Raw genomic sequence first — 12,958 nt, forward strand, 5'->3', positions numbered from 1 at the left:
AACCAATAAAATGAATGGTGTCCAGGGACTCCATTCATGGAGTCTTAGGGCTAAAAGCTAGAGAGTCTTAGAGAGTCTTAGGGCTAAAAGCTAGGTGGAGTGAGCAAGCTAGTGACTAAGATAAAGAAACAGAATTTCAGTGAGATGGTCTTTGATGAGACTTGAGTGAAGTGGACAGGAAGAGTCAAAAGCTGTAGAAGATTCAGGAATAAGGAGATCCAGGGAAGGTTTTGTTTTGGAGTTTGGAATCTTGTTTGGAATCTTTTCTGAGAGAGAAGCCAGTAGAAACACAAGATGGCAGAATGGTGACGGGTCTCCAAGAAAAGAGAGGTGAAAGGATAAAGTGTACAGCAAGAAGGGTGCCTTTTTCTTTGTACCAGAAGGAATAGTTGCAAACAGGTAACGGGATTTAGTTTCGGCTTCTCTTTTTTATGAATTGCGATCAGACTGGGTGTAGTGAGGTAGTGAGGAAGGGAGGAGGTGCGGTCAGAGATAGGAGGAGAGTGAAGATTCAGCAAGATGTTTGTGGGGACCTGACTTTGGAAACAGAAGAAACGTAATTCAGTTGAAGTTGGAGACAGTACAGTTGTAGTAGGAATATTATCAAAGATTTGCAAGATCAGTATGCCCTGTGTGTTATTTCTATTGATGATGTTCAGGATGAAAGCAAGAAATCAAGATTGGGGCCAGAGTCCCCAGAACCCCTTGTGGTTTGGAAGGACTCCATGCCATCCTAGAAGCTCAGGACACAGTTTGAGAAGTATGCATGTTTAAGGAAAAAGAAAATAAGGAAAGGGTTGTAATGGCCAAGAAAGATAAAATTGCAACCCAGATTATAACTGTTATCTCAGACAGTAGCTTGAAATTCTCCTAAGGTGATCAGTAACTATTACTTGTTCCTAGAAAATTGTGACATTCTTTTAGCTAAAGTGTGGTGGCACATTAAGTCAATATCAGCAAAATTAAATTACTGACTTCAGTAAAAGGATTATTTGAGGTTTTCTAATTTAAAAGTTCAATAACAATTATGTAAAGGTAAATGCTTTGAGGTAAAATTATTTGACCACTTTTTTTAATACAGTTGTCTCCATTTTATGAGACAAATGTGAACATACATAAAATTTTAAATAGCGGAGTCAGAATAAAATTAATTCAGTACTTAAGTTGAATAATTGTTACAATATCTTTCTTACATATAGGCCTGTAAAGTTGAAGATCTGGGAAAAGTGGATTTTGAAGATGAGATTAAGAAAAGATTTAAGATGGTGTATGTGCCAAATTGGTTCTCAGTAGACTTAAAAACGGGGGTAAGTTAGAAGTTATTTGTGTAGTTTGGTGTATTTGGAGTGTCCTCCTGTAGCCCCATTCAGAGTGAATGATCGGTATCTGTGAGTCTGGTGTTTCAAAGCTATGAAAGAAAATAATTTTTTTACTTTGATCATTGTAAAATCCAGTTTTAATGCCTCTTAGTCATCCATTAATTGAGTTGAGTTGCATTAAATCATACAAAACACATGTGGCGGAGTCCTTGGTGCCTTAGCCAAAGAGTCCATATAAAGAAGGACTTGGGGAATTTACTCATGCGGCAGACTTCACTGCTGTTTCTTCTTGACAGATGTTGACTATTACTTTGGACGAGAGTGATTGCTTTGCTGCTTGGGTTTCTGCAAAAGATGCTGGCTTCAGCAGCCCTGATGGCTCAGATCCAAAATGTGAGTTTCCATGCCCCTCCTTCCTGTCCCCCTTCCAGAAGTAGGTCTGTGCTGCTGTGTAGACTCATCTTTATAGAGACCATTGTGTTTCACTGGTCACATCGCCAGTCAGTATTCTAAGAATGTAGCAGACAGATGTCAGATACATATATGAGGACAGTAGCAGCGATTCGTATGGGAGTAGCCTTTTTAAAGTAGATAGTTCCTGGTTTTATTTGTTTTTGAAAGAAGACAACCAAATGGAATATCTCTTTACTCCATGGTATCACTGTTTAAGCATTCTAAGACAGTGCCGGGGAGGTGGCTCCAAGGGCTGGAGTGCCACTTTGCATGCAAGAGCCCCAGCACCACGTGGTCTCCAAAGGAATGACCCACGTACCACCAGATGTGAACATGTCCCCTCCTCGTCCCCATACTCCCTCCCGCTCCCAAAAAGAACTGAATCAATATTTTTCAGTAAATTTTACCAGGTAGAGCCCAAACATCCTCACCACCTCAGTTTTTTTAAACAGATTTGGCAAGACCTCAAAAATCTGACTTTTAGGGCTGGAGAGATAGCACAGCGGGTAGGGCGTTTGCCTTGCACGCGGCCGACCCGGGTTCGATTCCCAGCATCCCATATGCTCCCCTGAGCACCGCCAGGAATAACTCCTGAGTGTAGAGCCAGGAGTAACCCCTGTGTGTTGCCGGGTGTGACCCAAAAAAAAAAAGCAAAAAATATCTGACTTTTAAACATTTTTTAGCATTGCATTAAGAACCTAACAGTCGAGGAATAAGAGAGCACAGCAGGTAGAGTGCTCGCCCTGGTGACCCAGGCTCAATCCTCGGCATCCCATCTGGCCCCTCAAGCACTGCCAGGAGTGTTTCCTGAGTGTAGAACTGAGAGTAACCCTTGAGCCTTGCCAGCTGTGGCCCCAAAAAACAAAACAAAAAGAATCTAACACTAGAATAAGTAGAAACGAACTGTTTTGCTCTCTGTTTTAGATTAAAACTAGTGACTATTTTGTATTTCTTCTGCAGTAAATTTAGGAGGACTTTTGCTGCAGGCACTCTTAGAATATTGGCCTAGAACGCATGTGACTCCCATGGATGAAGAAGAAAATGAAGTAAACCATGGTTTGTGCTTTTATTCTGGATACGTAATTAAAAATCATTCAGGAAAAAAGGAAAACATTTAGAAGTTTAAAATACTGTATTTTTTTTACTCTGATTATTATGTTAAATATTTTACACATTTGCTAAATTGTTTCATACTAGATATTTGTGTTGTTTTCCTCCTTCTGTATTCCAAAGTAAGAACATCCATTCCAGTTGGTAGTAAAGTACAGGATGGTTTCCAGTTGCTGAAACTGCTAAAGATAGGACATCAGCCTTACCTGTTCAGGTGACCTGAGTCCTTAGAAGTGGGCAACCTAGCTGGTTTCTTCCACAAATGCTCCTCAGATTCATGAAAATGGATCCGCTGGAATTTTCAGAGCTGAATCAGAAAGCTGTGTTTAGGCCGGAGAGATAGTACAGGGGTTAAGGCTCTTGCTTATTAGCACCCAGCTGCAGACTCATCGCTGGTTAGAGTCCCAGCACTGCATATGGCCACCACCCAAGCACTACCCGGTATAACCCCTATAAGCAGTGACTAGAGACTTACTTTGGCATCAGAGAACATGTTCTGAATGTAGGTTTTAGACCGGGTGTATGTAATGAAAGTAGAGGAAACTTAAATTTTTCTTTTCCTCTTTTATTGGTTTTGGGGAGCACCTGGTGGTACTTAGGGCTTACCTCTGGCCCTGCACTCAGGGATCACTGCTGTGTGCTTGGGGAACTAACTGTATGGGGTGCCGGGGATCCAACCCAGGAGGGCCACATGCTCGGCAAGTGTCCTACCTACTGTACTATCGCTCCAGCCCCTAGAACTTACCATTTCAAAGCCCATGTGTAACCTGCAGCTGGCTGAAGAGTCCTTGAGTCCCACCTGCTGAGGATGTCTGCTAGGTATCTGATGGAGACTGTCAACTCTCCTATAGTCCGAAGTCATGACCTCCTGCCAGAGACCTCCCTCTGCCTCTTTGACCCATGATGATCTTCAGAATTTGAATCTTGTTGGCAAGGATTACATGCTTTCCTGAAGGCCAACTCTTCTGGTGTGCCTGGGGAACACGGGGGTCCTGACCCCACCCACATGGACTTTTCTTGCCCCCCACTGTTACTCGGTGGACTGTGAGCCAGAGAAACTCAGTGGGAAGATCTCTCCACAGAGGGTTGGGAAAGCTAAATTGTGACGTGGACTCTGCTTGTCATTGGCCACGAAGCCAAAGACATACCATTTCTTGTTCGTAACTCCTTGTTTTGTATCAGAAACATGACAAGGCCCATGGAGACCCAGGTAGATGATAAAAATTAATTGAAGAACACCACCCCTATCAGCCCAAGTTAGAAGAAGGGAAGAGGAAGTCAGAAGCAGCTCCAGATCTGCCGGTGAACTGTGTGGTAGAAATGAGGCAGGCCCACCTGCTCCAGCCAGAGCTCAGGACACCATTCTGCTGTCTCTGGTGGTCTGGCACGCCCAAGCTGTGCCAGCAGCTAACCTCAGGAGGGGTTGAGATCATGCTTGGAGAGTTCAAAGGAACTGGTGGCAACCAAGTGGGCGTGGGCCCTGTCCTTCAGGGACTGTCACCGGGAGGACCAGGAGCACTCCGCTTCAGCATGAGATTGGAGAGAGGCGCCAGGTGCTCCGGAGAATCCTGACAGGGCTGTGGCTGCCAGCATGGAGATCCTCCAGTTTCACTAGGGAAGTGCTGGGGAACAGAAGCGGGGACCAGGTCATAAGGGAAGCTGGGTGGAGCAAAAGTCTTAAAAGAGGACAATAAAAATGAGATCAGGGCTTCTCTGAGGATTTTATTCTTCACTAGTATCTGTCTTTAGACATTAAAATAAAAACGCACTCAAATTCTCCTGCATTTGGTTTTTACACCCGAAAGTAGACAACCATGTATAACTGACCATCCTAGACTTGCCTCTAGCCAAATGGCAGGGCATGTTGTACTTTCCAAATCTCAAACATCAATGTCTTTTTATCAAAATCCTCAAAAATGTTATCCTTCATGAGGTATATTGCTAGCTGCCATATTTCTTGTTCTCCAGAATTCTGTTTTGTTTACCTTTATTTCGGATTCTGGCTGACTTGCAAGATTTTTTTTTTTAATTTTAATAATCCTGTGGCGTTTGAAGCTTGTGAAGTCAGAATGTCAGAATGTGTAGAGTCTTGTATTTCACACTAACTCTGGGTACTGACCCCATCTGAATCTTCGCCTAGTGAACGGGGAGCAGGAGAACCGCGTGCAGAAAGGAAATGGATACTTCCAAGTGCCCCCACACACACCGGTGATCTTCGGGGAGGCTGGAGGCCGCACCCTGTTCAGGTACGGGCGAGGGAGGCCGGGCCCAGGCCCCCGGAAACACCGATTCCTGTGCTTCTTGCAGGAGTACCGGGGGATGACACTCTTCCTTCTCTGATATAGTATAGGGTCTGAGACTACTAGACCCCATTCTCACAGCAAGCTGAGCCTCCTGCTCAGATGTGGCCACGATCCGGCCACCCAGCAGCCTCTCGCACGGCATCTGCAGCAGACTCACTTCCTCTCCCCACCCTCCAGTGTTGCTGCCAGGCCCCCCACAGACCCCTGACGCCGTCTTGGACTGGGCTGCTCCTGGGAACTGTTAGGCCCTCCCTGAGGACTAGGCCGCCCTGGGGGAGTTGGACCACCCTGACTCCCAGGTGGCCAGCAGAGCCCAGGAGGAGCCAGAGGGGACTAGGTTCTGTCGGGCCTGACGAGAAGAAGGCTCATCTTGCCCTCAGATGCAGAGCTCTTTGCCTGAGAGTTCTGGCACAAACACATGTCCTGGCCCATTCTAGGTGGAGTCCTCAGCGTGCCTGCTGGCACTGGCAGAGTCTGAGTTGCTGGATCTTCTCCCTCTGAGCTGAGCAAGCCGTGCCCATTGCACTTGCTCTCCTCTGTGGTCCAGTGGGGATGGTGTGACAGGGCCTTGGGAGGGTCCTCCCTGCTGCTGCTGTTGACAGTGACCTTGTCATCGGTGCTGCTCTGTCACTCACTACCCAATGGGTTGTGTTTAGGCTGCTCTGCCGAGATTCTGGGGGCGAGACGGAGTCGATGCTTCTTAATGAGACGGTGCCACAATGGGTAATTGACATCACTGTGGATGTAAGTGTCCTGCACCCCCACTTTGCCTTTTTATATTTTCTAAATCATTAAGCTACTCTAGATCATCTTCAACATTAATAAAAACTAGACTGCCAGAAGGAATCTTCTACTTCCCTGTAGCTCCAGAGTTGCAGAAGTATTGATGATTATTTATGTTTATGTCTTTGTTGATTTTTAATTCTAAAAATAATATATGCTTATTAATGGAAATAATAGATGGATAAAGTAAAATTCCCATTCCTTCCTCAGTTCTTCTCTTTCATTCACTTCCTATCCTCTTCCCAGAGGTGATAATGAATAGTTTAATAATGCAAGACCTCCATCTTTGTGTACACAAGCATATATTATTTGTATATATATGCATACATATGTGTAGCTCATTTTATTTTGTGCAAGATCTATTAAATACTGTTCTGCAACTTGTTTGTGTCACTTAAAAATAAAACTTGGGCATCTTTTCATGTCTGCATTTGGATCATTCCTTCTTCTGTCTCACTTTAGTATTCCATTGTATAAATGTGCCTTCATTTAACCAGTCCCCTATTAATAGACATTTAGGTTGTTTCCAGTGTTTTCTATTACAAACAATGCTTCAGTGAATATCCTTGTACATATATCTTTGTGTACTTTTTAGGATAAATTCCTAGAAGTGGAATTGCTGGATCAAAGGGTATGCACATTTTAAATTTTGATAGATACTGCCAAATTGCCATCCACAGAGGCTGTGCCCTTTTATACTCTCACCAACAGTCTCTGAGGCCCAGTTTCCCCACACCCTCACCAACGCTGGATTCTTCGATCTTAGCTTCAGTGTAGTCGAATCTCTCATTTTTTTGATGTGGTGTTTTTAATTTGTAAGGAGGTTAAGCATCTTTTCATATTGGCCATTTGTATTTTTCTTCTGTGAATCACCTGTTTGTATTAACTCATTTTTTTCTTTTGGGTTGTTTGTCTGTCTTACTGGTTTGTAGGTGTTCTTCATATTGAATGTTAATTACCTTTATCTGTGCCTCTCCGTTGAATTATTTTGTTCATGTGTCTTTAGCCGGCAAAAATGTTTCATTTGATATAATCAGATTTATCCTTCTGGTTCTGAATTTTATGTCTTGATTATTTCTAATTCCAAAGTTGTCCCCCCAAAAAGATGTTCTCCTACATTCTCCTTTATATATTCATGATATGTCTGCATCTTAATTAGAATGTATTCTACTTGGTGTGAATTAGGATGCTAACGTCTTCCAAGTGGATAGCCTATGTGCCAACACAATTTATTAAACAATCTTATTTCCTACTAATTTGAAATGCTATCTTTATTGTATACTAAATTTCTGTGTATACATAGATTTATTTCTAGACTGTTCTGTGCTGTTGACTTATTTTGTATATTCCTAAAGCCGTATGAAAGAGATTTAATCTCTAGAACCTTCCGGAAATTTGTTTTCTCTCCCAGATTTCTTGCAGGATTTAAAACCAGTGTGACACCTGATGGATAGTCTGTGGTGTCCTCTCTCTCACGTCCGAGCTCTCCACAAATCTCTGCTGCCTTTGCTATGGCTTAACCCTGCGAGGAGACATCCTGACCGGATGTGACAAGGAGGCTTGGAGGGGCCTAAAACCCAGAGAGGAGAGGATCAGTTAATTTACCCTTTGCCTGGTGTGCGTTTTATTTCCAGGTCAACGTCTCTGTGGTTGGCTGCCATTCCCATGCTAATGTCACCTGATTCAGGCATCAGGGAGAGTGGGAGGGCCCGACTGGTCTGTGAGCCGGATGACTGAGGCCCCTGCATGGCTCACCAGCACAGCATCTGGGGGTATCCTCCAAGGCAAATGTGTTGGGTTTCTTCTAAGAGACTTGCATTTTTTCGTGTGGGCCTTTAGGTGTCAGCCCCAATATTTTAATATAGAATTAAGATTTCGGTTTGTATGGCTTAAAGTTTTTAAATAAAACTTTGTTGCAGTGTATCTAAAATTTGTCTTTACTATCTTTTATTATAAGACTAAATGTTACGCTTTGCAGCTGTATTTTATCTAAGGTTGACAGATAATTTTTAAAGCTTTCTCTTAATTTCATAGAAAGTTACTTTTGCTTATAAGATAACTTGTAAAGCATATTTTCCTGTTGATGTCATTTACATTTGTTAGCTAATAGAAACTATCATACCTTTTTTTCACTTTTAATGTTTCAGAAAAATATGCCCAAATTCAACAAAATTCCTTTCTACCTCCAACCTCATGCATCTTCAGGAGCAAAGACCTTAAAAAAGTAAGTAAATGTAGTATCATGTGAAACTTAGATGAATTTTCAGAGAATTTGTGTTCCTTATGATTGTTTTATAGCAGAGGAATAAGTATACATCTAAGACTCATTTTATAGTATTGAAACTTTGTACAGTTTAGCATTTACCAAACCATTTTACCACCTCCCTACTCTGATAGGCTGCAAATGCTCAAAAATGGGATTTGGAATTTTTCATTTTTTAAATTTTTTTTGTTCATTTTGGGGCTAAGCCAATGATGCTGGAGGGACCATCCAGTACTGGGAACCACTGGAGGCTCCCATATTCAGAACATGTGTTCCAGGCCTCTGAGCCATCTTCCCAGTGCAAGACAGAGATTTTTACCTCTCGCAATAATTTCATAGTTCAGGACACATCTATGTATGATAATCTTTTAAAAAAACAAAAATTTTTTGGTGGGACACACTCAGAATTGGCGGTTCTCAGGGGCTGCTTCTGCCTCCCTGCTTGGGAGTCACTCCCCGCCGTGTTCAGGAACCAAACCTGGACCTCCCACATGCAAAACTTGCACTCCGGCCCTAAGAGTGTCTGTCTGGCCCCTATGATTGCGTTTATGAATACTTTGGGATTATGAGAATAGTAGAATGGAATGGAGTTTGGGCTGGAACTTGCCAGAAAGGCTTCTTGAAGGAATTATTTGAACCGGACATGTAAGGATGGCTAAAACTTCAAAAGACAAGTTCCAGGTCCGGGAAGTAGCTTTATCAGAGAGACTGAAGTAGGAGCAAGCATGAGTTTTGAAAATTAGTGAGGACCTCTGTAGCTAGTTATGCAAAGATACTGGAAGGCAAATGAGGCTTCATTGTTGCATCGTTGTCAGATTGATGAATGTCGGGCAAGAAATAATGCTAGAACATATCAGTGTTTGGTTTGCAAGTCACATCCAGCGGTACTTTCTCTGACCCAATAACAGGACATTTAAGGTTCGGTGACTCCGTCTAACAACTTCAGCAATCATCAGTGCATGGTTAAACATTTTTGTTCCATATATATTCCTGCCTACACTACCCTCCCACCTGTCTGCCTCCAAACATACGGAAAGATTTTTAAAATAGCGCTTTAGATTTATTGACTGCAGTTCAAAGTGGCTCTCAAAAGTGCAGACCTGCACTGCTTGATTTGGCCAGTACCAGACATTAGAGGAGGTGAGGAAGTTGATGAGCCCAGGTTTGGACATGGAGTTTAAAACACACCCGCCGGGGGCTGGAGCGATAGCACAGCGGGTAGGGCATTTGCCTTGCACGAAGCTGACCCAGGTGTGATTCCCAGCATCCCATATGGTCCCCTGATCACCGCCAGGAGTGATTCCTGAGTGCATGAGCCAGGAGGAACCCCTGTGCATCGCCAGGTGTGACCCAAAAAGCAATAAATAAATTAAAAACACACCCACTGAAGACTTCAACTCTTAGCTTCAAAGGTCTGTAGTGGGCAGGAGGGTGAGACTCGGGCCTCGGCTGGACATTGTCTGCTTGCAGGCTTAAGCAGAAGGCCTGGCAGTAGGAAGGAAGGCGCGGGGAGGAGGAGCACCAAGAGTGTGGAGTGTGGGGCACGTGTGAGGTCTGCCTGCCTGTGCTCTGGGAGTCACGCCCAGGCTGCTCGCTCCCTCTCTCCTCTCTCCCTCTCTCCTCTCCTCTCTCCTCTCTCCCCCTCTCCCTCTCCTCTCTCCTCCTCCCTCTCTCTCTTTCTCTCCTCTCCTCTCTCTCTCTCTTCCCCCCTTTCTCTCCCTCCCTCCTTCAATCTCCCTCTCATCTCTCTCTCTCTCTCTCTCTCTCCCCCCTTCTCCCCCCTCCCTCCCTCCCTCTCCCCCTTCCTCTCTCTCTCTCCCCCCTTCTCCCCCCTCCCTCCCTCCCTCTCCCCCTTCCTCCCTCCCTCTCCCCCCTCCTTCTTCCCCCTCTCCCCCTCCCTCCAGGCTATAAGGACTTGGCTTTCAGAGTAGGAAGAGACTCAGAAAATGCATCCCTTAGGAAGAGTCTTTTCTATGGTCCAGCTTCTCCGCTTCAGAGTTTTCCCCACACAGACTGTTTCTGGGTCAGTGTAGTGCCGAGAACTCAATCAGGCCCTCTGCAGCCTAAGAATTCTCTTCGTGCTTCAGATTATTTGAACATTGTTTTAATGACCAAGTGTTCATTTTATTTATATAGTTATATATTTAGAAAGTAAAAATACAAATCCTTGGAACTATTTTTGTGGCTTCACAGCCTTTTCTAAATTGTTAGACGTGCCTGAGACTAATTATACCGGGATCTGAAGGAGAGCAGGTGACAATGAGGCAGGGAATACAAGTGATTCTGTTGACTAAGTTTCTCTTCTGTTAAGCTTTGAATGCAGGATGCTCTATCACATCTTATTCCACTTACGCTGTTGTGTATATACCTAATTCCTATTTCTGACTTAATCTATACACCTGGCCTAATACCAAACAAAGAACTTGGCTTTAAATGTCATTTAGTTGATTGTAACTATAGGAAGATACTGTGGAAAATCAGTTGGTAATCCTGAAAACTGATGAAGGCAGTGAGTGAAAACCCATAATTGGTTATGTCTGTGGTTATGTTTCATCAGATGTAGCATCAACATATGTGGGAGAGGTAATATGCATAGGAGAACTGAGCTTACTGTGGCAGAAGGGCAGGGGGTAAATGGGGCCGGGGCTTGAGGGGGCCTTGGGACAGTGGGCAGGGGAAAGTGGACACTGGTGTTACAATGATAAATGCACGAAACACTCTCAAGAACAGTATTCTAAACTATGGTGCTGCAAATGAAAAAAAAAAATTTTTTCAAAGATAACATCCAGTGATTTTGCAGATGTCAAAATATGCCCTTGCATTTCACAGAGATAGACTCTCCGCCAGTGACATGCTGCAGGTCCGGAAAGTAATGGAACATGTTTATGAGAAAATCATCAACTTGGATAATGAGTCTCAAACTACTAGCTCTTCTAATAACGAAAAACCAGGAGAACAGGAAAAAGAGGAGGATATTGCCTTGTTAGCAGAGGAGAAAATTGAACTTCTGTGCCAGGACCAGGTACGTGGATTTGAGGAGCATGCCCCGGTTTCCCCACTGCCAGCGCCTTCCAGGGCCCCTCAGTCCACCCTGAAGCTCCCGTTTATTGCTGGGGAGATCCTCAGGAAATCGTTCTCAGTGCACAGGCAAAGGGATGTTTTTGGCCAGGAGACGCGAGCTCAGGCTGTGCAGAGCAGCACCTGCCCCACTGCAGTGGAGGTGTGCGTTGGGGAGAAGCAGGCTTGCTCAGTTTCCCGAGAAGGGCCAGGCAGGAGTGTGCACTGTGGGCACCAGGTCATATCTGTGTGTTGTATACACGGACAAGCCGGGTCCCCAGCCAGACTCTCTGTGCTCATAATTAGGGTCTTAGAGCCGTGCCCCTCAAGCATTGTACGCCTGGGGCGGGCTCCTATCCTGCACCCAGCCCCAGACCACCAGTTTCCCTCCTGTCTACACCTGGGGGGTAGAGGTGGCAGACCCCCATACAGGCGGGCGTTTATTACTTTTGTTGTTGTTGTTCTACTCTTCAGGTTCTGGACCCTAATATGGACCTCCGAACAGTGAAACACTTCATATGGAAGAGCGGTGGCGACCTCACCCTCCATTACCGTCAGAAATCCACGTGAAGGGTGTGTGAGCGCTCCTGGGTATTCACTGACTGACCTTCCTCGGGGGCCCCCCCGAGAGTAGTCCGAGGAAGCCCACTGAGCCCCCACGGGAGCAAGACTTCTAACGGCCGGTTTGGTATGGACCGAGATTCTCTCAATCCAAGTGACTAATCGAGATGTAATATAGAATCCAGTCTCCATGTGTAGATTAAGCTGTCCCCAGGGAGGCCGCACGCGCGTGCGAGGAGCCCCAAGCTGGCGTGGACCCGTGAGCTGTGCAGAGACGCGACAACAGGCCAGTGCAGACTCTGCTTCCTTCTGTGCCCGGGGACCCGCTCTCTTGTCTGTTAGCACTTGTTAGAGACTCCTCGTAGGGCCCTCTCTGTCACTGTGTCCCCCTAAGCCCACACGCTCCAGCTTTTCTGAAGAGTACATTCCATTCGTGCGGGACCTATGAAGGCTTTTTTCCAAGTTTGTCATTAAAAAAATGTGTTTCCACCGTTTAAGGCAGTTATTTTTTTAGGGATTTGCTGTTGCACAAGAGCCAGCCCATCTCACAATAAATTTTATTGCTGGGCTTGTTTCTAAGACTGCCCCTCAGCTGTGTTCTGTTCTATCAGGAAGATCCGGTGAGATGCCAGGCACTGCTCCCAGAGTGTGCCCGGCTCCTGCTCAGCAGTGCCCGGACTGGGCAGCGGGCATGAGGGGTTCTGTGGTGTCCACTCTGAAGGCAGCTGACTTCACGGGTTTTGCTTCAGGGGAGCTGCAGCCTAACTGCACTGAAACCTGAGGCCAGGATGAAATTCTGACTTCGTTTAAACAGGACACTCAATGGGATACAAATGAAAGGGTATCTGTGAGCTGGCAGGAGAGGGCGTATACATACTTGTTTTTCCAGAGTTTTCTATACAGGGTTTTTGTTGTTGTTGTTGTTGTTGTTGTATTCAGATTTCTTTTCACTGTTCTTTCTAACACTCTAAAGCTTTCATAGAATCATTTGGATCTTGTACAGTATATGACTTATCGGGGGATAAGCACCAACTTTGGGCAGAAAAAAAACAAAAAACAAACTTTGGGTTCTCCCCAAGGTCATTTGCATTCAGAGCAGCTCAGTGGCC

At 44.9% G+C, this 12,958-nt stretch overlaps 1 protein-coding gene across 1 annotated transcript in view; it reads left to right on the forward strand.

The window, feature by feature from the left end:
• The window catches only part of WDR48 (WD repeat domain 48), a 49,215-nt gene extending 36,686 nt beyond the window's left edge, over window positions 1–12,529 (forward strand). The window contains exons 12-19 of the mRNA XM_056129174.1: window positions 1,200–1,307; window positions 1,616–1,712; window positions 2,733–2,828; window positions 5,023–5,128; window positions 5,842–5,929; window positions 8,116–8,192; window positions 11,061–11,253; window positions 11,763–12,529. Coding sequence (XP_055985149.1) covers window positions 1,200–1,307; window positions 1,616–1,712; window positions 2,733–2,828; window positions 5,023–5,128; window positions 5,842–5,929; window positions 8,116–8,192; window positions 11,061–11,253; window positions 11,763–11,858 — 861 coding nt within the window. The 3' untranslated portion in view covers window positions 11,859–12,529. The remainder of the gene's footprint in view (window positions 1–1,199; window positions 1,308–1,615; window positions 1,713–2,732; window positions 2,829–5,022; window positions 5,129–5,841; window positions 5,930–8,115; window positions 8,193–11,060; window positions 11,254–11,762) is intronic.
• The last annotated feature ends 429 nt before the right edge of the window (window positions 12,530–12,958 follow it).

Source organism: Sorex fumeus, unplaced genomic scaffold (assembly GCF_029834395.1).
Source record: "Sorex fumeus unplaced genomic scaffold, SorFum_2.1 ptg000072l, whole genome shotgun sequence".
Taxonomy (NCBI): Eukaryota; Metazoa; Chordata; class Mammalia; order Eulipotyphla; family Soricidae; genus Sorex; species Sorex fumeus.